General features: G+C 49.6%; 1 protein-coding gene across 1 annotated transcript; it reads right to left on the reverse strand.

Annotated features, from left to right (window-relative positions):
• Positions 1–537: 537 nt before the first annotated feature.
• Positions 538–25,032, reverse strand: SLC7A9 (solute carrier family 7 member 9). Its single transcript, XM_045846978.1, has 15 exons — positions 24,917–25,032; positions 24,359–24,435; positions 20,704–20,794; positions 19,977–20,089; positions 17,838–17,985; positions 17,311–17,553; positions 16,813–16,938; positions 16,474–16,573; positions 15,437–15,481; positions 14,838–14,961; positions 13,913–14,016; positions 4,965–5,061; positions 3,848–3,997; positions 2,773–2,947; positions 538–933 (listed from the first exon to the last, which is right to left on the reverse strand). Exons 4-15 carry the CDS (start codon positions 20,061–20,063, stop codon positions 869–871), a joined length of 1,464 nt encoding a protein of 487 aa, XP_045702934.1. The 5' UTR covers positions 20,064–20,089; positions 20,704–20,794; positions 24,359–24,435; positions 24,917–25,032; the 3' UTR covers positions 538–868.

Below are 25,032 nucleotides of genomic sequence, written 5' to 3' on the forward strand. Positions count from 1 at the left end.
GCTTTGTAGGACATAGGACACTGACTTGGGACATGTAAACAGTTACAAATTGGTTTTTGTTCTATTAATATGTTTTGGGAAAACTACTAAAAAGCAAGGTAAATGTACTTTGTCTGTATTCCTCTAAAATTTCTCACAGTTGTGTGATATCTTTTGAAGTGTATCAATAAAATTAGTTTCTTTCTCAGAAATGTTACTTTTTACATTTTTTAGACAGTATTTTTGCCGAATGCAGACTAGAACTTGATTTACTGTGATTTCTATTTTAACCAAAATGCCAGTGAGGGCCCCCGGGGAGCCTGTGGTGCTGACCACGGGCTGCCATGCGCCTCACGGTTCCCGGGCTCAGCTCTGCAGTGGGGGCCCCAGCGTGCAGCCTGGGACTGAGCAGCCAGGCATGCCCAGGCTGACCAAGGGGGTGGCAGTAGTCTTGGGACAAGGGATAGTAAGTTGTAAACATTTGTACTTTAGTATTTAAGAAATCTGTTTCAATCAAAGCAAAAGTTTCACCAATTTTATGTAAAACATATGGATACCTTTTTGGTCACTGAGTTTAAAGAATGCCCTTTATTGAAGCACGTGTGATGTGTTCCTGGCTGAGGGGTCGCCATCATGAAGGTGGCAGTTTCTACTCTGGCCCTCCTCTGGCCATCTGCCCTGGGTCAGCGACACCTCTGCCTGCTGACCTAGCAAACACCTGTCGCTTCTTCCACCTAGAGCCCCCGCCCAGAGAACTAAGAATGTTTAAAGATACCAGTATTAAGACATCTGAATATATTTTTTCTTAAAAACATCAGAAAGAAATAACTACAAATGTGGCTTATAAAAATAAATTGATCACAGCTGGGCCTTGGCTAAGGTGACCGAGTTACTCGGGAGCTTCCTCGGGCGGGACGACTTCCATCAGCATCTGGAGGTGCATGGTGATGGGCTCTGCAGCGGAAACCAATCAGAAGATGCGGTCAGGAGACTGAGTTGGTTTTGCCATGCTTACCAGCGCATGGTGACACTGCTGTCACTCCATGTGGGTCCTGCTCACCCGTGCTCGAGGGACTCGGTGGTTGGGGGTGGCCAGAACCATCCTGGCAGCTCCAGTGCTTTTGTTAAAACACAGAGTCTATCTATCATTCCGTTCAGCTGCTTAATTCTCCCTTCTCAGTTCTTGTAGGGAGCAGCCTGGCTACATGTTTTGAAGCTGGGAAGTAAGACATTCCATGGCAAGGAGGAGGTGGTGCAGGGAGACGAATGGAAATGGAAGGAAACTTGGGGTGGTGAACACACAGTGCACAAATGTGTGTCATAGAACTGTACTCCCAGAACCTGCATAATTTACCATTTTTATTAACCAATTTCACCCTAATAAATTCAATTAAAAATAGAGGAATAGTGGGGAGAGGGGGAAAAGACATATTTTGTGCCTTTAAGTTCTAAGTCATTCTGGCTAGATTCTGTCGGTATGATCAAATCCAAGTTTTTTTTGGGGGGCGGTTTCAGAAGCATGGGAAAAATGGCTTTTTCTTACAGTAATACATTCTTGCCTTTCTACGGCAGTGTGTCTGCAATCCCTCTCTGGTGAAGGGTGAGATTACAGTAAGGAGGCTGGGGCAGGGTGAGCTGTTTAGGAGAACAGTTCTGGGTAGAAATGATAGAGCTGTCGATTTGTATTGGGTTTCATTTTGTTCATCAGCATGAAGCAGACCCTCTCTCCCCTCTAACACCACTGTCAGGTGAGTGATAGTACCTGTTCACCCAGAGCAGGAAACGCAGGCCGAGAGCCAGCCTGAAACTGGCCGGAGCTGGAGAAAGGCATCCTGGCCCTGTCGGCTCTGTCTGAATCACGTCTCAGGCAGCCCCACCGCCTGACCACTGGGGTTTGCTTTCCTGCCTCATGTGCCCACCTACGTTGTATGTATGTATACAACCACATAGGATGCCTGAAGCCTGTACCTTCCTGCTCCAGACAAGCTGAAGGAGAAAGGGAGGGACAGACTTCTGATCACATTTGATATTAAGTGCCTGTTGTAAAGGTCCAGCCTGGTTCCTGCCCTCTGGGAACTCACGGTTCAGGCCGGGAGACCAGGAAGCAGGCCACGGGTCCCCGCTGGCCTGGCAAGGGTGCTTGGGCCTGGGAGGCCCCTGTGGCGGGGGGCGTCTGCCGTAGAGAACCACACCTCGTGAACATACTGCACACACCGGTGTGGTGCAGTCTCCTGGCTCTACCCCGGCACCACTGCTTGCTTTTTCAAAGAGAAAGTGGCTGTGTAGCTGAATTTTTAAACAATTCTGTTAAAATAGATGAGGAACCAGGATTGCTGAGTGCAAAACAAAAGCCGTGGCCCTTGTCTCAACTCTGTCACTTTCTGCGTGTTCCCAGAGTGCTGCTGAGCCTCTCGGACAATGTCTGTGTATCAGGCAAAAGAAAGGGGTGCTCTGGAGACAGGGTGCCCAACAGTGGGCGTGAACTTACCGCTACTGAACTGTGTGCTTAAAAATGGTTAAGATGGTACATTTTATGTGTATTTCACAATTAAGAAAAAATGGTGCTTTCCCTTTCTGCTTGTTACAGTAATTGAGGAAACAGAGGAGGGGGCCCCAGGTGGACCCCAGAGGTGTCACACTGAGGGGAGGGGTCACGTCTCCTCACAGAGTGTAAGTGCACTCTGCCAGCTGCCTGGGACCTGGCACAGGCTGTGGGGGAGGAGGGCGGGTGTGGCTGCAGGGGGCCTGTCTGTGCTTCACTGATGGCAGAGCTGCCCCACTGTTGATACTTACTTGAGATTTTCTGAGCCCATCCAAACTTGTAGTGGACAAAAAGGTAGTAAAATACAATGCCGCTCAGCATAAATATTGCACAGTAGAGGTACTCCCACGCGGGCTCGCTGATGATCGGGGCCAACACCAAAACCACGGACACGAGAGTCACCAAGACGGGGATGAAGATGGGCACCTGGGGGCGGAGCAGCGGGGGGTCAGACCAGGGCAGTGGGCACGAGTTTTCTTTTGTAAATTTCTTACTCAAAACCAAAACGCTGGTCCAGAAAGAAGAACTAGCACACCCCATGCACCCCTCCTCCCATTTCAGTAACAGAAGTAATGTGGCCAATCTTACTTCATCTACCTTGTTTCCATTTCCCTGGACTACAAAGAAAACAACAGACTTCATGTCATTTTGCCTATAACGTACTCAGTATACATCTTGTTGTGGATTTGTTGTGGGAATTTACCCTATACAATGTTTTAATTCTGGCTTTGCGTAGTAACTTGCTCCCCTCCCCCCAGTATTTCCTGTAAGCTGGTGGTTCCATCTGGAGTCAAGAACACTTGGTGGTGGGAGCTGACCCTTTTTACCACTTCCAGAGGCACTGAATGAACGAGTGGTTGTCCCATTTCGGAGACAGTCAGTGCGGGGCAGGAGTGGTGCTCAGCCTGCCGGGTCTGGATTCCCTGAGCTGCGTGGGGAGGTGGGAGGGAGGCCAAGCAGATGGCAGGTGTGACTGTGAGTGGTGGCCTGCGCAGGAATGGGCCTGGGGCCAGCATTCTGAGGTCCCCATCAGTCTCTGAAAGTCTATGCTTGAGAGATACGAGGACTGTCCCAACTGGTCACCTTGCTCAGGTTAGAGACAAGTCATGGATATTCTGGATAATTTAGTAAATTAAGAGTTGGATGGCTGCGGGGATCGTAAACTACATGAAATGAAGAGCAGACTCCACTGTACAACACAACACGATATGCCAGAGAAGAGTCGAGTCAGGTTGGAGACAGCACACCCCTAGAATTATGAATAGCTGCCTCTAACTCGGTTCAAGAAATCAAAGGCACTCACGACGTTTGGGGCACTAGACCCACCTTGATGGGCCTTTCCAGGTCTTTCCTCGTGAACCTCATTACGATCAGCCCCAGGATAGTCATGCCATAAAACAACCATGCAGCAAAACTGAAGTAGTTGACCAACGAGTTTATGTTGCCAGGGATGATGTAAATGGTGGCGATGATACCCTAGCAGAAAGAAGAGTGAATTCTTAGGCCATCGGTACATGAGAACGCCATCCTGATCATGTCACAGAAGACGGGAGAAGCGGTCCTCCCTGCAGGTGGACTCTCCAGCGTGAAGGAGAGCTGCGTCCCGTGGGGCTGGCACAGGCGTTCTCTGTGAGCCTGATGGAAACGGCTCGGAAGATTTGTGGCTCTGAAGCTGAAGTTTTAAGTGTGTGTGTGTATTGGTGGGGGGGGCGGGTATAAAGGCATGTATATTGCACCAGTTTCCTAATTATGAACTTTCCTTCCAGAGAGAGTTCATCCTGGGAAAGGGCCCTGGGCTCTGGAACTGAGGCAATCTGGGCGTGGTCTTGACCTACATTATCTGCACCTTGTAATTACCAGGGCCTTGTAATGCTGGGTCTGTTTCCTCGTCTTCAAAGGGAGTGGGTGGGCAGAGGACAGTGGTCCTGCCTTCTTTGTGGTGGCAGGAGGAGGAGTCTGGCCCTGAGGCTCGGTGGACGGTCCAGGGGCACCCAAGACAGTCGCACACAACTGAGGACTACCCCCTTAGAAGCTCCAGTTAGAAGACCTCAAAGGGCCATCACTGCACAGGGATCCCACGACTTCTAAGTTATTGGACCGTAATGAGAAACTGTTGCCGGTGTCAACTTGTAAAACGCCGTGGTCGCCTTCCCTGTAAGTTTGTGCTTTGTTACAGGGACCTAGGGCACACATGTAAGACAGAGGGGACACGCTTGGAACATTTGAACAGTGTCTCACAGATAAATTCAGAACAAGGAGCAGAGGTTAGGTAAATTATTTGAATTATCTCGGGCTTTTTTAATGCACTTGTTTCAGGCCCAGAATTAAGGGAACCTGGGTCATTTGTAACCACTGGGCTTAGCAATACAGGTTTGCTTCACCCCGCAAACTGAGGGACCCTCTGCCTGTAAGGGGGCTTACTCATGGTGGAATTCCTACTCACATAAAAGATGATGGCCGGGGCTGGAGTCAGGCGCTTGACACTGATGTAAGAGAGTACTTTAAGCATGTGGCCTTCCCGGCCTGCGACATACACAAGCCTGGAAAACACGGAAGTCAGTGGTGAAAGTGCAAGCTGCTGCACCGTCCCTGGGCCAGCGTGTCCTCAGCTTCACTGCCAAGGCCACAGAGAAGGCCTGAGCTGTGACCCGGGTGTATTCAGGTGGGAGTCTGGCCTCTGCAGGTGGGTGAACTGTGGAGGAGTGGGTGAGTGAGGACTGCGTCCCGGTGCAGCAGAGTCACCTAAGGCAGGGAAAGGGCAGTGTGGCTTGGGGAGGCCCTCTCAAGGAAGGTGTTGATACCTGAGCAGAGTTATGAAAGTTATGCAAGAAATAAATGTGAAAAGGAGTTCAGGGCCTGTTGACCCCAGTGCTTGCAGCACCCGACAGGAACAAGCAAGGCACAGACATGCCTTGCATTCCCTAAACCTAGCACTTGCGTAGTGTTAAAAAAGCAGGCAAAGAAGAGTAAGTCAGCAGCTGCAAATAGCAGCCCAGTAGAACTGATGGTTCAGTAATCTGAAACTGTAAATGTTAGAGGAAAAAAAGGAAGAGCTAAATAATTTCCAAAAAATAGTTCCTGTAATTAAAATTTAATCAACAATGATAAATACAAGTGAAAAAGTGAATTGGAAGGTAGATCTAAGTATGAAGCAGAGAAATGGGAAACTGGACAGGAAGTTGAGAGGACACAGGAAGAAGCTTGACTACGTTGAATGGGGCAAAGTAAATTCAGAGAAGAGCAGAGAGCTTTTACAGAGTTGACCAGCTGTGCCTTCAAACTGAACATGGCTCTAGGAAAATAAAACATGCCAAACCAGATATAAATGTTACAGTAGGAGGAAACAGGAAAAAGTTAAAGCTACTGAATTTAAAAGACTACAAAACTAGGACAATCAGAACAATAGCAGACATGAGAAATCACTTTTTCAGTGATAGGGAAGTGGATTCTCAGATTACAATTCTCTATAGCTTAACTATCATTCAAGACTGTTAGCAAAATAGCTCAGTTTCCTAGGAACTTCTGGCCAAAACGGAGGCATAGGTAGATACACTTTGCCTCCTCAAACAACCAAAAGGACAACAAATTTAAAAACAAAAACCAACCAGAACTGCCAGGAAATTGAACTGTATCAAACTCTGGTGACCAAGGAGTTAAAGACAAAACATTCATCCAGACCTGTAGGAGGGTCAGAGATAGGCAACTGGGTGGAGAGGACTCATGGCAAAGCAGCGGCTGGAGGGCTGGGGTACAGGAGGCGTCAGCTGGAGGACCAGGTGGGCATTAGCTGGTGGACCTAGCAGTCCCACATTTGCGTGCCGATAAACCAGGAGGAACAATTGGGGAGTGAGACAGACCACACAACCCAGGGTTCTAGAGTGGGGAAATAAAGCCTCAAAACCTCTGACTGAAAAAATCTGTGAGGGTTGTGGTGGCAGGAGAAACTCCCAGCCTCACAGGAAAGTTCGTTGGAGAGACCAACTGGGTCCTAGAATGGACTCAAACCCACCAAACCAGGAATCAGCACCAGAAGGTCCCAATTTGCTTTTGGGTAACAGCAGAAGTGCCAGAAAACCGGCAGAGAGCTGAACAAGAGGCATTGTTCCTTCTTGGGCCCCTCCCCCACATACAGCACCACAATGCAGCAACATGGGTTGCCCCACCCTGGCAAATACCTAAGGCTCCACCCCTTACTATGTAACAGGCATGCCAAGACAAAAAAAAAAATGGCCCAAATGAAAGAACAGATCAGAGCTCCAGCAACAAAGAGATAGCCAACCTATCAGATGCACAGTTCAAAACACTGGTAATCAGGATGTTCACAGAAATGGTTGAATTTGGTCGCAAAACAGAAGAAAAACTGAAGGCTGTGAAAAGTGAAATAAAGGAAAAGGTACAGGGAATGAACAGTGAAGGGGAGGAAACCGGGACTCAAAACAATGATTTGGATCGGAGGAAAAAATAAACATTCTACCAGAATGGAACGAAGGAACAAGAATTCAAAAACATGAGCACAGGCTTAGGAACCTCCAGGGCAACTTTAAACATCCCAACATCCAAATCACAGGGGTGCCAAAAGGAGAAGAGGAAGAGCAAGAAATTGAAACTTATTTGAAAACATAATGAAGGAGAACTTCCCCAGTCTTGCAAAGGAAATAGACTTTCAGGAAATCCAGGAGGCTCAGAGAGTCCCAAAGAAGTTGGACCCAAGGAAACACACAGCAAGGCACATCATAATTACATTACCCAAGATGAAAGATAAGGAGAGAATCTTAAAAGCAGCAAGAGAATAGCAGATAGTTACCTAAAGAGGAGTTCTCATAAGACTGTCAGCTGACTTCTCAAAAGAGACCTTGCAGGCAAGAAGGGGCAGGAAAGAAGTATTCCAAGTCATGAAAGGCAAGGACCTACATCAAAGATTGCTCTATACAGCAAAGCTTTCATTTAGAATGGAAGGGCAGATAAAGTGCTTCCCAGATAAGGTCGAGTTAAAGGAGTTCATCATTACAAAGCCCTTATAATATGAAATGTTAAAGGGACTTAGCTAAGAAAAAAAAGATAAAAAATATGAACAGTAGTCCTGGCTGGTGTAGCTCAGTGGATTGAGTATGGGCTGTGAACCAAAGTGTCGCAGGTTCGATTCCCAGTCAGGGTACATGCCTGGGTTGCAGGCCATGACCCCCAGCAACTGCACATTGATGTTTCTCTCTCTCTTCCTCCCTTCCCTCTCTAAAAATCAATAAATAAAATCTGTAAATTTTTTCAAAAAAATATGAACAGTAAAATGACAACAAACAACTACCAACAACAGAACCTAAAGAAACAAAAATAAAAACAAAAACAAACTAAGCACACAATTAGAACAGGAACAGATTCACAGAAATAGAGATCTTTGGAGGGTTATCAGCAGGGGGCGGGGAGAAGGAGGGAAAAGATACAGGGAATAACAAGCATAATTGGTAGGCACAAAATAGACAGAGGGAGGTTAAGAATAGTATGGAAAATGGAGAAGCCAAAGAACTTATGTATATGACCCATGGACATGAACTAAGGAGGCAGGGAATGTGAGTGGGTGGGGGTGTGCAGGGCAGAGGAGAATAAAGGTGGGGGGGGAATGGGACAACTGTAATAGCATGATCAATAAAGTACATTTTAAAAAGACTTGGCAAAATAAATGTATTTTAGGTAAACAATAGCTCTGAGACATTTACCATTCTTCAGTCCTCATTGGAAACTACTAAAAAGTCTACAACACAAAAAGAAACTGAACTCAGCAGTTGTTGGTTGAAGGAATAATGCGAAGGAACAGCAGTAAAATGTTGGTATGTAGATAAGTATTGGGTTTTTAATTTTTGTCGTGATAAACTTTTCGAAGGCATGGGTTTATGAACAGGGTGTAGCACATACACTAGGCCATATGCCAGGGAGCAGGAAGAGGATTCTGATACTGTATTGGGTATTCACACTTAAGGGTAATTGCTGAAAGAGAAAAATATAACTTCCACATCAGCAGAAGGAAAAATTAAGAATAATTTGATGGGTTACCAGGATAAGATTCTTGAAAAACCAAGAAAACCCATAGGACTGTGTTGGAAATTAATCCAGCCCCAGCAGTGGTGACATGCAGTGTGACTGGGTGCACCTGGCGTGGCTGCAGCCTCTCGGGCAGGGTTTGCTCACAGAGACGAGACACAGGCCACGGCCCTCTGACAGTCACAGGTTGAAGACGAAAAGAATGGGACACGCTACCAAAAGCAGCAGCCTAAAGATGGCAAATTGAGCAATATCAATATCAGACAAAAGGGCATTTAAGGCTAGGAGATGGAGAGCTTGCACTCAGAAAAGGGGACAGATTACCAAGAAGATACTACCAAAAAAAAGGCAAAAGTTGACAAATCCACTATTACAGCAGGAGAGTTCAACAGTCAAGTTACAACCTTGATAAAATCTAGAAGTTAATAAAATACATGTTATTTTCAAGATCATAGGAAACATTTACAAAAAATGCAGTAAGCCACAAGGGAAGTCTTAAAATTTATGAGGAAGCAGTAACATAAACATCACATACTCTGACTACAGTACAATAGAATTAGATGTCAGGAATACAAAGGCCAAAAAAGACCATCTGTTTAAAACTCCATATCGGAACTTTGAAAAATACAAGCATTACGTTAATTCCCAGAACAGTGAGTGAAAGCGGCGGGCAGGGCGGGGGGGCTGGGGCAGCACACAGACTCAGGATGGTGCTGTGCATTCCCTCTTTAAAGTCCAGCAGTTCTCCACAAACCACTATATAAACTCCATGCACTCGAAATGCCATGGGACTTGTGGATCTGGACAAAACCATTGTGAGTGCACCGGGCATGCTGAACAGGTGGAAAGGAGACCGACACGGGAGCATCAGGCCTGCCGGAGTTGACATTACTGAGGCTGTGGTGCGTGAGCACGCTCCAGCACAAGACCAGACCTGTCGGTGAAATGAAGAGAAGCTAGTACATTGGGGTGACAATGGTGGCATTTCAAACCAACAGCAGGGAGGGTGGACTGTGTGGTAGGAAATCCTGGGAAACAGGTGAGTGTTTGCAGGGAGGCAGTGGGATTTGTGCCTCACACCGAAATACATTACAGACCCTGGCTGAGCAGCTCAGTTGGTGAGAGTGTCGTCTCACCATGCCAAGCTTTGGGGTTCAATTCTTAGTAAAGGGCACATACGAAAGTCAGCCAATGAGAACAGATGTAAGTGGCACAACAAATAGATGTCTCTCCCTCTCCTCTCTCTCTCTCTCAAATCAATAAGTAAAAATTTTAAAAAATACATATTCCAGATTGATCAGAGGGCTACAGTAAAATGCAGGAAGAAAACACAGGTGGGCATTCTTGAAAGGAAGGAGGAAGTTCTGTCTGTGTGTGAGAGAGAACAGAAGCCATGAAGCAAAGACCTTAGATTTGACCCCATAAAAATTATATCCAACATAATCCAATATAGCATGAGTCCCAGTCCAACTCCCAATCTGCACAGGTACAGAGCTATACAAAATTAACTCAGTAAAAGTTAAACCTATAAAACCTCTTGGATAAAATGGAAGAGAAAATTCTTGTGACCTTGGGTTAGGCAAAGATTCTTAGATATGACACATGAAACAATTAATAACTGGACTTTATAAAAAAAATATTGCTGTTTCAAAAACATCATTAAGAAAATGAGAGGACAGCCTTGGCTGATGTGGCTCAGTGGATTGAGTGCTGGCCTTCGAACCAAAAGGTCAGCTGTTCGATTCCCAGCCAAGGCACCTGGCTGGGTTGCAGGCCAGGTCCCCAGTAGGGGGTACACGAGAAGCATTGATGTTTTTCTCCCTCTCTCCCTCCCTCCCTTCTCCTTTCTCTAAAGATAAATACAAATAAAATCTTTAAAAAAATAAATAAAGTCTAAAGACATAAAAAGAAAATGAGAAAACAGGTCATAGACTGGGAGATAATATGTGCAAATCAGATTACCTGAGAAAGGACTTGTACCCAGAATATATGAAGAGCTTTTACAATTCAATAACAAGATGACAAGCAGCCCAATTTAAAAAGCGCACAAAACATTTGGGTGGATGTTGCACCAGATGATATACGTGAGTGGATAATAAGCACATGAAACAAAGCTCAGGATCATTAATCGCTAGGGAAAGCTAACCTAAAACTGAATGACATACAAACACCCACTAGAATGACTACCATCAAAAAGACAACACCAAGTGTGGGTGAGGGCATGGAGAAACTGGAACTTCCATGCATTACTTATAGAAATTAAAAAGTAACAACCACTTGAAAACAGTTAAGCAGTTTCTTTAAAACTTAATCATAAAGTTACTGTATGGCCCAGCAATTCCATTCCAAGGAATCTACTGGACAGAAATGAAAATGTAAGTCCACACAATGACATACAAATACTCATAGCAGCCTTACTCATGATACCCCAAACTGGAAACAATTCAAATGCCCCCAGAATGGACCAAGGGGCAAACCAAACACAATGTGTCCACACAGCGGAACACTCTTCAGCAATTAAAAATACTGAACTGAGACACACTGCAACATAGACGAAGCTCAGGAACAACACGCTGGGTGAAGGAAGCCAGATGTGAACCATGTACTGTTCGGTTCCATGCAGATGAAGCGCCTACAGCCCCAGACACACGAGGAGACCCCTGGTCCCCTGGAGCTGCAGGCAGGAGTGGGGGTCTCTGCAGTTAGCCAGGAGGGGACTTCTTGGGGTAGCAGAAATGTTCTAGAATTGGGTGGTGATGATGTTTGCTCAGCTTCAAAATGTACTAACATCATTGAATCATGAAATTGCACAGTGAATTTTATGATATTTACACCTCCATAGAGCGTTTAAAATTGTGTTTCTATGTACTAGACACAAACTATCAGAAACTGAACTTTTTACATTAAAAAACACAATAGCATCAAAAATATGAAATATCTGAGGTAAGTCTGACAAAATATGTGCACAAACTGCATACTGAAAACTACTAAAAAACATTTTTGAAAGAAATTAAAGAAGACTCAAATAAACAGAGAGACAGTCCATGACTGGAAGGATCAATACTTTGGAGATGGCAGTCTTCTCCGAGCTGGTGCATACATGCGATGTAGCTCTGAACAAAATTCCCGAAGGCTTTTTTTCTTTCAAGAATGTGACACGCTGACTCTAAAACTCATGTAGAAATGCAAAGAATCTAGAATAGCCAACACGCTTGCAGGAACAGCCCTGCCTGTACTCTGATACAGCTTTAGAAAATAACTTCTGGCATGTAATTCATTTTTTAAAGTGTTGAACCTTGGCAATTTCACATTCAGAACTACATCCACTCGCTCCCTGGCAGGGGGGCTCGGTTGGTTGGAGCGTCGTCCCCTACACCAGAAGGCTGCAGGACATTCGATTCCTGGTCAGAGCACACACCTAGGTTGTGGATTGGATCCCTGGTTGGGGCATGTAGGGGAGGCAACGTACTGTTGTTCCTTTCTCACACTGATGTTATTCATTCTCTCTCTCTCTCTCTCTCTCTCTCTCTCTCTCTCTCTCTCTCTCATTCTCTAAGGAACATATCCTTAAATGAGGATTTTTTCAAATGATATATATACATATATATCTCCACTCAGAGTGTTGGACACCTGGACAAAGATGTGTTCAAGAATGTCTCCTGCAACATACAGATGGCCAAGGAAAAGATGGTCAACATCACTAGTCATTAGAGAAATGCAAATTCAAACCCCACCCACCAGAATAGTTATCATCATAAAAATCAACTAGTGTTGGTGAGGATGTGGAGAAAAGGGAACCCTTGCACACTATTGGTGGAATTGCAAATTGGTGCAGCCACTATGGAAAAAAGTATGGAGGTGCCTTAAAAATTTTAAAATATAACTTTCATATAAATACTTCTGCGTATTTATTTGAAGCAATCCAAGCAGTAACTCGAAAATATATACACATCCCTATGTTCATTTCAGCATTGTTTACAATACCCAAGATATGGAGACAACCTAAGTGTTCATCAATAGAAGAATAGATAAAGATATTGTACATAAATACAGTGGAATATACTTGGCCATAAAAAGCATGGAATATCACCATTTGCAACAACAAGGATGGACCCAGAGGGGACTGTGCTGAGTGAAATAAGTCTGACAGAGAAAGACAATTGCCATATAATTTCATTTATACGTGGAGTCTAAGGAACAAAATAAACAAACAGAACAGAAATAGACTCACGGATACAGAGAACATTTTGATTGCCAAATGGGAGATGGTTGAGGGGCTGGGTGGAAAAGGTGAAGGGATTAAGAAGTACAAATCGGTGGTTACAGAATAGTCACGGGGATGTGAAACGCAGCACAAGGAATACAGTCAGTAACGTTGTAGTCAGTGTGTGTGGTGCCTGGCGGGGACTAGACTTATCGGGGAGCACTGTAAGTTACATACATGTCTAACCGCTATGCTGTGTGCCTCCGACTGATATAATATTGAATCCAACTTTAACTGAAAAGCTTTTTTAATTAGAAAAAGAAAGGAATCCCCTGGAGCAGTGTGTGTGAAAAAAACTCCACCTAGCCCAGGAGTGAGGGTCATGCTAAACTACACTAGAAAGTAGAATATAGCCCTGACTAGTGTGGCTCAGTGGGTTGGGTGTCATCTCACAAACCAAAAGGTCACCAGTTCAATTCCTGGTCTGGGCACATGCCTGGGTTGTGGACCAGGTCCTGAGCTGGGGGCATGTAAAAGGCAACCACACGTTGATGTTTCTCTCCTTCTCTTTCTCCCTCCCTTGCCCTCTGTCTAAAAATAAATAAATAAAATCTTTTTTAAAAAAGTAGAATATAGACCACCTGTTAACTCTCTCTAGCCCAGGAGGATCAAGTGGGTTGGCAGGGGTGGCAAACTGACTGTTTGTGCTGCAACGACAGAGTTTGGGCCTGCAAACCTAAAATAGTAACTATCTGGTCCTTTCAGGAAAAGTCTGCCAATCCCTGGTCTACACTTGTGCATGTTAACAGGAGATGATGACCAAAAAATATCATCTGGTGAAAAAAGGGCCAAGCTGAAGGTACTGCACCTTCAGTGCCTCTCCCAGCCTGTGTCACCAAACTCTGCCTAGTGCTCAAGTCTGTCACCCCCTAAGGGGAGCTGAGGGCCTCTCTTCCGTGGGGCCAGCCACATCCGGGGCTCGTGTGCAAGCCTGTCCGTGCTTGTAGCTCCCTGTCCTGGACTCAGGCCTCCTGCTGGTGCGGAGGGGTTCAGCCCATAGAGCCCTAAGGATGTTGGCTCTGAGTCTTGTGCTCCTCAACTGTCAAGTAAGCTCTGGCGGCCCATCCCCAGGGGTGAGTGCTGGGGGTCCCTACCTGCCCGCTGTGAAGCAGGTCCCATTAGCAGCGCCGATGGTTGAAAATGCCACAAAGAGAGGAACGACCCAAGAGGCTGGATAGAGGACACGGTCACCATAGGTCTGGGGAAGGAAACGGACAGCCCTGAGAGTCTGGCGTGGGCCCCCGGGAGCCATGGGTCCCTGAGAGCTGCTGTGCTGTCCCAGGGGGCCCGCCCCCCCGCCTTGGGTGGGGGAGGTGGCCTCTGACCCCTCCTGCAGAGGAAAAGCTAGGGAGACAGTGGGGCCTCTTTTCTCCTGTTCAGAGCATCTCAGTGTCTTTTGATGAGAACAGAATCTCTCCTCCACCTCTCCCTGTCATCATTCCTTGTCACCTCCATATCCCTTGGACACCCTGGCCTCTCACTGCCTTGGCCCCTCACTCAGAATGACCTTGTCCTCCCTCCCAGCTCGGGGTGAACACACCTCCCCATGCTCCCCAGCCTGGTCACCCGGTTGTCCAGGTCCCGGCTGGCTCCCTGTCCTGCCCCTCCTCTAAGAGTCCCCAGCACACGGGCCCCACCCACCTTTTCCACCACCCCTCACACCCCTCACACCCCTCCTTCTCCTCCCTCTCGTCCTCCATTCCCTTTTACCCGGCTCAAGGCCCACCGTTCCTTACTGTGAGTCCCTTCTTCAGCGACTCCCTTGCACTTCCTCTCCCTCACACTCATCTCTCAAAGCCCCCTCCCCGCCCTAGGCCACTGCTGGGCCCAAAAGGGAACCTTCTGGCAGGCTGCCTGGCGGCCTTTAGCCTCAGGCGGGTCTTTGGTGCTTCCCTCACCTGTTTGTTCGCCCACCCTCCCCGACTCCTAGCCTCCTAGCCTCCTAGCCCGTGAAGTCCCTCCTCCCCTGCGAGGGTCTTGCCTTGCTTGTCCCCCTCCCACCCAGGCCAGAGCTCTCACCACGGCCACCGCCTGCGACTGCAGGAGCTCCGTGGTCGTCATCACAGCGAAGTAGGAAACGTTCATGAGGATGTAGCACCCTGTCACCAGCGGGATCCCGATGATGATAGCCAGGGGGAGGTTCCTGGGAGGGGCGGAAACCCAGGGAGCCAGGCTCAGACCCCGGCATCCCTTGAGCGACTCCCGAGATTGCTGCCCTGGTTCAGCCTTTTCTTCCCACCGCCCCGGCCAGCCCTCCCTCAGCTCCCTACGCTGGGCTGGGGTCGCAGCCTCTGGTCCCCAGGCCCACCGGCGGGGCCCTTGTGGAGCAGCACAGCCCAGCGGCACGAGTGAAATCTTCACAGGAGGAAGAGCTCTCTCTCTGCATCCCAGGCAGTAAGTAAAACTGAATTGTTGATAAGCCACATCAGCCAGAGATGACCTTGGAGCTCTTCCTTGGCCTCCGCAACCATTCCACCACCCAAACCAAACGGAGCTCCGCCCACAGGGAGCCACTGAGTGTCTGGAGGGGCCTGGGCAACCGCGGGCGCCCCTTTGTGCTGGGAGGAGAGAGATGGCTTGCCTGTCCATGGCCTCCCGCCCTAACTCGGCTTTCTCACCTGAAAGGGTTTCTAAGTTCTTCTGTGATGTAGTTGAGTTGATTCCTAGACAAAGAAAAGTAACATGAGTCATGTAATTTGCTAAGATTGTGAAATACAAAATACTAAATGTCGGCCTCATTTAAGATTTCCCACCATAGGGAAACTCTCCTGCAGGAATTCTGTGGAAATTTCTTCTTTTTCTAAATCCTCACTCAGGGATGTGTTTTTATGGACTTTAGAGAGAGAAGAAGTTGGAGAGAGAGAGAAAACCACTGATGTGAGAGAGAAACATGGATCCGTTGCCTCTGCACGTGCCCGACCGGGGGTGGTCCCCACCCGGAGGAACCTGCCCTGACTGGGAATTGAACCCACAGCCTCTGCATGTACGGGGGCAGTGCTCCAGCCAACTGAGCCCCCCAGCCAGGGCTCTGTGGTAACTTCTTTCAGAGACGGCCCCAGTGACGCTAAAGTCCCTCAGTGGGTCTTTACCGTCCATGGCAACCACGTGGGTCTTCAAGAACTACTGGCAGTAACCCGTCCCCACAGTTCTTTGAAAAACTGGAAACTTCTTTGAAAAGCCAATGAATGCTGCGGATGCTTTGCATGAGGGAGAGACCAGCGTCATGGACCGCCACACTTCTTCTTCCTCCAAGGTCATGAGCAGAGTCTCACTGACTAAACCTTGTATTTTCAAGGGGGACATAGAAGTGCTGCTGAATATGCTCGCCTTTCAAGAACCTGGGCTGCTCTGATGGCCCCGGCGGGCTGAGCCTGTGTGTTTCTGCAGAGGCTCCTGGCCCTGGGGGCCCCACACTGCCTGCTCCCAGACACGACGTCAAGGGTTAGTGCCACAAGAGGAACTGGGAAAGGGGCAGGTGTCTCGGTGTGTCTGGGCCCGAACAGAACAGAAGGGTGAGGGGTTTGGTGCTGAAAAGGGAGCTGCAAAGGTGAATTTTAGGGTCCCACCAAACCCCAGAAAGGAGCAGTCCTTGCTTCCCACACAGCTGCAGGTAAGAAAGCCCAAAGGCCCCACAGCCGACTCCAGCGTGCCTTACCATCCGTCGTACGCCCAGAGTCCATTGTAAAATGCCAAACTGATGGCTCCCACGGACAGCTTTGAGCCCTCAAAAGAATTTTCAAAATTCTTTGTATTTCCTGTAAGTAAGCCAGACAGTAAACAGGGGTTGTCAGCTGACCAGAGAGGCACTTGGCATCAGCTCCATGTGAAAGAAGATTTATGACCTCAGGTTACTGAACAAACTCTGAAAAGTTGGGAAACTAAAGATTCTTTCTGTTGAGTTTTTGCCTTAGGGGCATGCTTAGCAGTGAGACCTCCAGAGGAAAAGCAGGCCTGTGTGTGTGGCGGTCACCCCACCACCACCACCAAAGGTCACCTTGGGCCAGGAGGACAAGTCCGCTGATGATGATGATGGCCACGATCACAAGCTTGGCCGCCGTGAACACGTTCTGGACGTAGCTGCCTAGCCGCACGCTCAGCGAGTTCACCATAGTGATGAGTACTGGCGGGGGGGGGGGGGCACATTCTGTGTCAGGGGTCCCATATCTCCATGCTTAGGGCTCCTTTCTATCCCCTCAACCTCCCCTCACAATGATCTTGCAAATCCGAAGGCAATAGAGAAGCAGGCAGACCCCAGCCAAGGGCTGCCCGGGACAGCCTGCACCCCTCTCCCAGACAGCTCCCACAGCTGAAGAGCCCAGGTGACAAAGGGCAACAGGCTTTGGTCCAAAGCCAGACGCTGCCCCGTTTCTTGCCCTCCCCAGGCCCACTTGGCCAGTTTCTGGATGTGCCGGAGCCGAAGCCGGAGCACCCCACCTCTTCTGTGCCAGGACTTCTCTGACCTCTGCCCAGGGTTTCAGGCTTGGGCACTCACAGATGGCAGCGGCAGCCAGGCATTTAACGACAACTTCGGGAGGCTTGCACCCTGCGTAGAAGGGAGCAGTAGCGTACTCCGAAAAGCTGAGGCAGATGATGGCAAAGGATGAGGGCTTTATGATGAACAAGCTGGTCCAGGAGAAGAGATAGGCAGGGATGGGACCGAAAGCCTCCATCAGGTAAGGGTATTCGCCCCCCGACTTGGTGATCATCGTACCAAGCTCCGCAAAGCACAGAGCACCTGGAACACAGACAGCAGGGTCCCCAGGTCCCTGGTGAGGTGCCGCCTGGGTGACAGAGCCCTCCTCCCCCCAGGGCTCTGGCCGGGGCCCTGCTCACAGGGGCCCCCCATAGTGCTCTTTCATCAGATCACGCTGGGCTCCTGCCATTGGGCATTTCGGGCGCAGCCTGACTCACACCTATTGCACACCAGCATTGAAAGGGACCCCGCAGCAGCAAGGCCAGGCACAGGACTGTACCCCGGACCCACGTGCCACAGGAGACTTGGCCAGGGAGACTTGTTACCCAGGGTTGCAAGGATCCCACATGCTGCCCATATGATGAGACAGGGCCCCACGGCTCCTGTGTTGCTGAGCACAGCCTTGGGGGAGATGAAGATCCCAGAGCCGATGATGGTGCCCACGATAATGCAGATGCCGCTGAAGAGGCCCACCTTGGGTGTGGAGGAAGGAGAGGAGAGTTAATGCCCCACCAATCCAGTTCAGACGGCCAGTCCCAGCCCCCTCCCTCCCTCCCTCCATCGGGTCTGCCAGCACATCCCCAAGTGAAGCCCTCTCCAGGCGCTTCACCCAGTGCTGTTGCCGGAGTAACACCAGGGTGCTGCTCCTGGGCCTTTGCTCATACTGAGTGCATGAACCCTCACAACAGCCTCGTGAGTCAGGAACACCATGTCATACCCATTTCACAGAAGAGAAAATGGAGCCCCCAGAGAGGTTACATTCCTGCCCAGGGTTTTGTGGCCAGTGTGGGTAGATCTGGCTCAGCTCCCATGCTCCTACACTGCCCTCACGGCCCTGGACGGAGGGGCTTGGAGGGTAAAGGCTGCTCAGGAAACAATTGCAACAGGAAAGGCTGTAGGGACTAGGAAGTACCAAGTGGCAATCTGCTACAAAGTAGTCGTGTGGATGTGAGTACGCAGGGAAGCGGGGAAGCGTGGTGGCAGGTGGGTGTAAGAACCACCAGCGGATCACTTGGTAAATTACATACAGGTCTAACCTCTGTGCTGTACACCGGAAGCTAATATAAAATAATGCTGAATGTCAACTGTAATTAACACATAAATTTTTTAAAAAAGTAAAGCTCCATGGGCATGCCTGGTAGCTGGGCAGAGCAGAACAGAGCTTCTCCCCCAGAGCTAATAGTGAGACCAGGGCTTGGGGTCCCCGCCTGGGGCATCACGGGTGGGACGAGAGGTGAGTGGTGGAAGCCTCAGGGACAGAAACCTCGGGGGCTGTGAACTTCCTCTGATGCTTCCAACCAACAAGAAACACGGTTTTATTCCATTCTCGTGAGGCTCCAGAACAGGCAACACTAATCTTCAGGGATGGAACTCAGGGGGAGGGGCAGCCGGGAAAGGGGCAGGAAGGAACTTTCTGGGGGGATACGTTTGTCAAAACTCATCAAACTGAACACTGAAGATCTCCACATTCCACTGCGTGTGAATTATGCAGGAATCAAGTAAGAAAAACACCCTTTTTAAAGGAAGAAAGTGTCTGATTCAGGCCCCTACTTTTAACGTCTGCCCTCAGAAGCCGCCAGCCCATTCCTGGAGGCCGAGGTGAACCTCCTTTTGTTTGCCTGTCTGGGCAGAGGCTGGGCCCAGGGTTAGAGCCCAGAGAACAGAGCTTGCCACAGGGGACACCCAGGATCGAAGGAGGGGCCCCAGGGAGCAGCGTCAGCTTCCCTCCTCTGATAGCGGGGCGCTTACCGATACCTCGGGTCCCCCAGAACCCACCTCCTGCTGAGGTCTGCGTTCACCCTCAAAGCAAGTGCCTGCTTTAGGACTCAGCTCAGTTGTGCTCTTTCCATGGCCCCAAGGGAGGCGCTTGCTGCCTATGGGCGGACTCTGGGGGACCCTAGGTCCCAGGCCAACCCTCAGTCAGGCCACGCCACCCCCATCAAACCCCAGATCCCTCCTCTGTCCCCTGTGCTGCGGCGAGTGGGAGATCCTGGAGCCTCTGCCAGCCTCCCAGCGCTCCGCCGGCTCCTCCCGCGCTGGCGGCCATCCCCTACGGGGCACCCACATCAGCATCACCACCCCACTAGACTCACTCAGCAGGAGCGGGAGTTTCTTACCGCTGGAGCTACTCAAACATAAGCGGGACAGCTATGTGGTGAAGACGCCACAGAGGGGACTCAAACATCACAAGGTTCTCTGCGAACGTCCCTGCAGGGGACTCTGGGCTTTGCAAACGCCAGCACCCCAGGCTTGCCAGTGCACAGAAGCACACACATACTAACTTCACAAGAATATGCTGAGCTCACTGGTAAGAGAGAAGGAAGTGAAGCGCAGAAAAACATGCTCATTTAGAGATGCACTTTACAAATCGGAGGTCAGCGGGGACTTCACGGGGCGAGGGGTGGGGCTCCCCGTTAACATGCCCCGCCCCTCCTGGGAGGGCCTGCCCAGAAGGACCACTTTACCTCCTTTTGGAGACTTGTGGTCTTGGGTTCGTTACTCTGGATGGACTTCTGGTCCTCTCTCCTTTTTCTCAGGCTCGTCTCCTCCATTTTCCCCTCCTGCCAGTTCTAGGAGGCTGCAAGGAGGGCATGGGCCTTAATTCAGCAAATGCTCCAGCAGATAGGACGCAAACGGGAGCTCCGTGAGAGCTCTTCTCTGCTAAGCACTGGGTTGTGGGAACTGACTGCAAAAGCACATGATCAGCTACCGTTTTAGGAAAGTACAGGTGTCGACCCATCAGGGATAATTTGCTCAGTCCCAGGAATAACAATGTTTCATGGTGCTGCTCAGGCCTCAGGACCAGGGCTTCTGGGCGGTGGGACGCCTGCGCCTCTGGGCTCCTAGCCCTCAGCAATGACACGCTTGGAAAGGCCTTCTACCTCCATGGCCCAGCTTCACTTTTTGTCCAAAGTACTGTATGTAGTAGTAAAACTTCTGCAGCATTCGTAGTAGAACCAAGTTCGAGGAAGAAATGCTTTTCTCATTCCTTCCCACAGTTAAGGCACCTCACATATAACACATCCACGATGTAGATGTTTTTCATTGAGTGGTGCAAGGAATGAAAACCAGGAAAACCAGTCCCAGGCTTCCCTAGTTGATGGTACTGTCCTGTGCTCCTTTTCTAAGTGAAGTCCCTTTCCAGTCCCCGGCCAGGAAAGGGGTGAGCCGCCCATCGCCCATCGGCCTTACCTGCTTCCTGGCTGTGCAGAGACTCCCCAGGGACTGGCCCGTGTGCAGGAGCACCTGTGTCTGCTCAGTCGTGCCCTGGGAATGGCCATGTCTTGTGCCCAGGAGTGGAGGAAGCCAGAAGGTACAGAGGTCAACAAAGGTAATTATTAAACACTTTTATTTTTAAAGCAATGAAGCTTGGACACACCACAAGAAAAGGGGAGGTTCGGGCAAGCCAATTTCTCTCCAGAGACATTTTTGTTTTGTTCATTTGTGTCTAGATCAAGTTTTTTCCTTAATTGGATTCCCCCAAAGTAGCTACATCCCATAAGAAGAAATCGCTCCAAAGACTGGAATCAGAGGAAATAAACTTTGGAACCAACTCTTTTATTGCCTTACTAGGCCATATTTACAGCTCCAGTCAGGCAGCACAGACAAACTATGGGGCTTGTAACTCATCCCCTGGAACAGATGTTTTCTGCCCTACTCAGGACTTTTCTCCTGGAGGCCCCCTCGGTCTAACAAGCTGGCCAGAGTGTGTCAAGTCTTTGTCACTCACATTTGCCAGCGACTGGGTTTGGGCACCACCTGGAGCTGCAACAGAGTTTGGCACGTGCAGACCAGGCAGTGCGGCCTCCTGCAGGGCCCTGCCGCCTCCGCCTGCACCTGCACCTGCACCTGTGGCCATGCTGGTATGGTCCGATGGTGCTGCTGTTACAGCAGCCCGACCCTGTGGTCACTGCTGCGGAGTGGAAAGGGGCTCAAAATGTCATCAGCTCCACAGTCTCACTTACCTAATGGGCAAAGTGAGGTCCTGACAGGGAAAGAAGCACATTTAGGCCACAGAGCTCTGGCCCTGGACCCAGAAGTCTGGCTCTCTTGCTCTCTCTCTCTCAGAGAGGGGGGCAGAGATGCTCCCGCTGTGCCTGCAGCTGGGAGCAGACCCACCCCTCCCCAGCAGAGGTGATTCTGCAGGCAGCTGTGCTCCCCTTTGGTCAGATAAGGCCTTCTTCTGGGAGGGAGGGCCCAGCCTGAAGCATGGCTGCTGCTGTCGCAGCCGCCTCCTGGGCAGTTGGGCACTGGGGTACATTTAACAGCATTCAGAATATCCAGATGAGACCAAAGGTCACAGGACAGAGCTAAGTCTCTGGGGAGCATTTAGGGGGCATTTCGGGACAGGCTGATCTAACAGAAGGGCAGATTTCTCAAGGCTGGCTTCAAAAGCCATCTGGAGAATGTAGGGACACTTGCTGTCTCTGATTGAGAAGTGTGTTGCCTGCCCCCTGAGTGAGACCATGCCTGCTCAGTGCGCGGGCTTCTCTGCCCACCGAGGCCAGAGCCCCCAGCAGAGGGTTCCCTCCCAGGCTCCTGCACCTGCAGCAGGGAGCCCAGAGGCCAGGGTGGGGTCTGCAGGCCCTAGACAGAGCCTGCCCATAGCTGCACTCCAACACAGCCCGCCTACATTTACAAACCTCTACAGGATGCTCCTGGTGTCAAGGTTGCCTCCAGAATCCAGAGAGGAGAGTAGGGTGTAGTGGTGGGTGGGAAGCCCCCGCAGTCACATGACTTCAGGGTTACCTAGCCTCCCTCTAAGCATCCAGTTCTGAATCTCCAAATGGGGCTGTGAGGGGCACGGCCCTGGAGGACCCCTGAGGACTGCAGCAGGAGGCCCATGCCGCCCTAGCCCTGTGTTCCCAGAGGCTCCCTGTGTTTGGGGCCTCTGCCAACACGTGGGTTGGGGTCATCCGGGGGTGAGGGTCCTTGGTTGAGGGTCAGAAATTTATTTCAGTTAAGTTTTGGTCCATTTGATAAGGGCTTAAGACTTGGGAAATTTAGCTTAAGGTAAATAGTCATAAATCTAGCAAGTAATATGTATGTTAAGTTTTTGTTTCAGTAACTACAGATAAGGCCCATCCTGGTGCCTGAGAATAAGCAGCTGACCTCCTGGGGCACTAGCTGGAGATTACCTTGCCTGGAGACATCTGTACCAGGAAGAAGCAAGCGACTACCCTTCCCCCTTGGAGGCAACTGTTGAATTTCAAAGGCTTTCGCTGACACCTTGTTTGCCCTCCCTCAACCCCCTTATAAAAGATCTAGCCAGGAAAGAAAGAGTAAGATGGTTTGTTAGGGTATGAACCCGCCATCTTCTTGGATCGCCAGCCATCTGAATAAAGCACCTATAAGATTCAATCACTGTCATTGCTTATTGGATTTGGTAGTGACAGGCAACCCAAATGCCAGTGTCTTTTCTGGTTACACATTGTGGGCATTTGTTTTTTTCAGGCTGTTGTTTCTCCCTTTTTTTTTTTCCCATAGCAGGGTGCATACTCAACCAATCATATCATAATGTAACAGGGTGCAGCCAGAGTGGGGCCTCAAATAGAGATTTGTAATGGGGTCCAGAAGAGCTTGGAGATGATTGGCTCCACACCACAGGGCCACACCTGCCCGGAATGCAGGCAGCTGTGGCCAATTGTTGGAGGAGCCAGAAATGGGGCTGCAGAGGAAGATTGGCGCTGGGATTTAAACCCAGGCATGGCAACCATTTGGGTCTTCTGGGGACCACACGGCTTGGGCAGAGAGGAGTTGGGACCACTCGGCTTTGATGTCTTTTTGAGATCACACGTCTTGTTGGGACCACACGGCTTTGGCAGAATCAGGACCACTCTGCTTGGGTGAGAGTCAGGGCCATGCAGCTTTGGAAGTGTTCCCTTTTGCTCCCTTGTGGGTGGTGATGGGGAACCTGAATCACGGACTTCTACTTCTTTCCTGAAATATGGTACCCCAGGCCGGGCAAAGGGGAGAATGGAGAATTGTGTGTGTTTGTGGGTATTCTAAAGAACTATAGTCTGTATAACTTTTAAATAAATAATAAATCCTTTCCTTTTCACCAGTCTCTGGAATTGAGAGATGTCTTTCCTCTGGCGGCAGGCAAAGCGAACCTAGTACTTTGAACCCTGGTACAGGGGCTCCAGGGAGGAACCCCTGGAGAAAAAGGGGGTCTTTTATATCGTTCAGCTCCCCTGCCCTGGTCTGTTCTGTAACAATAAGTCTCCCCACGCCCCAGGAAAATATCTGGGTTTGTTTTAAACACACATAGCCCCCAATTATTCTTCAAACCCTGCTCATTTTGTGACTTGTTCTTCTACCTCATGGCTGAAGTTCTGCCTCATTGCAGTCAGTTCCCTCTTACAGTAAATTTCCTAGGGAGTTTTATCTTATATCCCCCCATAAACTCCATTATTTAAGTTTCTGCTAAAGCTCTTGACCTTCACTTTCAAGCTGTGCTTTTTCCAATTGCAAAGGTGCTTGCACTTGAAGATCTTAACACCGTCTGCATTTTATTTTACCCTCTTTTTGTTTGTGTCAGTTCTCTTCTCCTGGAATGGTTTTCAAAGATGTGTGTAGCCTGGCAGTGCAAAGCCATTTCTCCACAGGCCCTCCGCCTCAAGGCCTGAGTCTCCCCCACCACGACAGAGGCGGAGCCAAACTGCCCACAGATGCTGGACCTTCCTTTACCACCCAAAACTTGTTGCAGACCTGCTTCTGAGTTTTCAGACTCTCCTCTGTTCCTGAGTTCACTTGGCCTATCCCTTCTGGCGCTAGGTTTCCCTTCTGGTGCTGGCACTAGGGCTTCTGGGGGGTCCAAAAAACTGGGCAGCAGGCATTCACTTACCTCCCTGAGTCCCATCAGGAGAACCTGTGCAGTCAGCGTGAGGCAGGCCAGCAGCCAGGACAAGTGGGACAGGGAAACTGAGACAGATAGTCACATGGCCAGTCTGTTTATAGCCACCTAGTAAATCGCAAAGTCCTACCTTCCATACCCAAGGACAGCTGAAGTTAAAGGACTAAATCTCATCTTGGCACATCAGCATGAAGCCAATGAATGTTCTATTGAGACCTCCCCTAAGACCTCCCTAAACCCCCAGTCTTTGAGGAACACAAAGGACCCAGCATGCTGTACCTTCCCTCTGCCCCTCCCCCTCCCTTTTCTTCCCCCTCAGCCACGCATATCCTAAACCCTACGGGACCCACTAGACATGCAACCAGGGGAGCAATGGGCAGGGGCAACTCATCCTGGGCTGACCCCCTGAACCGGTCTGCATAGCCCCCTTTTCCCTGACTTCCCAGTGAGCTGAAGCAGCCCGCCTAGGCTCTCCTGTTGCTTCTTCTAAGCTAAGCCTCTCCTTGTTTCACTGTCCCCAGCTTTAATTAAATGTCCTCTCAAAATCACCTGGATGCGTGTTGTGAAGTCTTTCCTGCACGAAGCCGAGAACCCACACACTACAGTCCGGCCCAAGGCAGACCCGCTCTAGGCCTGGCCTCTGTCTGGAATAAGCAAAGTCTTTC

This window comes from Phyllostomus hastatus, unplaced genomic scaffold (assembly GCF_019186645.2).
Source record: "Phyllostomus hastatus isolate PE091 unplaced genomic scaffold, TTU_PhHast_1.1 phas_contig_5, whole genome shotgun sequence".
Taxonomy (NCBI): Eukaryota; Metazoa; Chordata; class Mammalia; order Chiroptera; family Phyllostomidae; genus Phyllostomus; species Phyllostomus hastatus.

Excerpts from the sequence above, each read along its gene's own strand:
- SLC7A9 (XM_045846978.1), bottom strand. The coding sequence starts at position 20,063 with ATGGAGGAGACGAGCCTGAGAAAAAGGAGAGAGGACCAGAAGTCCATC. Across the intron at positions 17,986-19,976 it reads CCACAAGTCTCCAAAAGGAG|GTGGGCCTCTTCAGCGGCAT; the intron begins GTAAAGTGGTCC and ends TCCACACCCAAG. Across the intron at positions 14,017-14,837 it reads AGTCGCAGGCGGTGGCCGTG|ACCTATGGTGACCGTGTCCT; the intron begins GTGAGAGCTCTG and ends TTCCTTCCCCAG.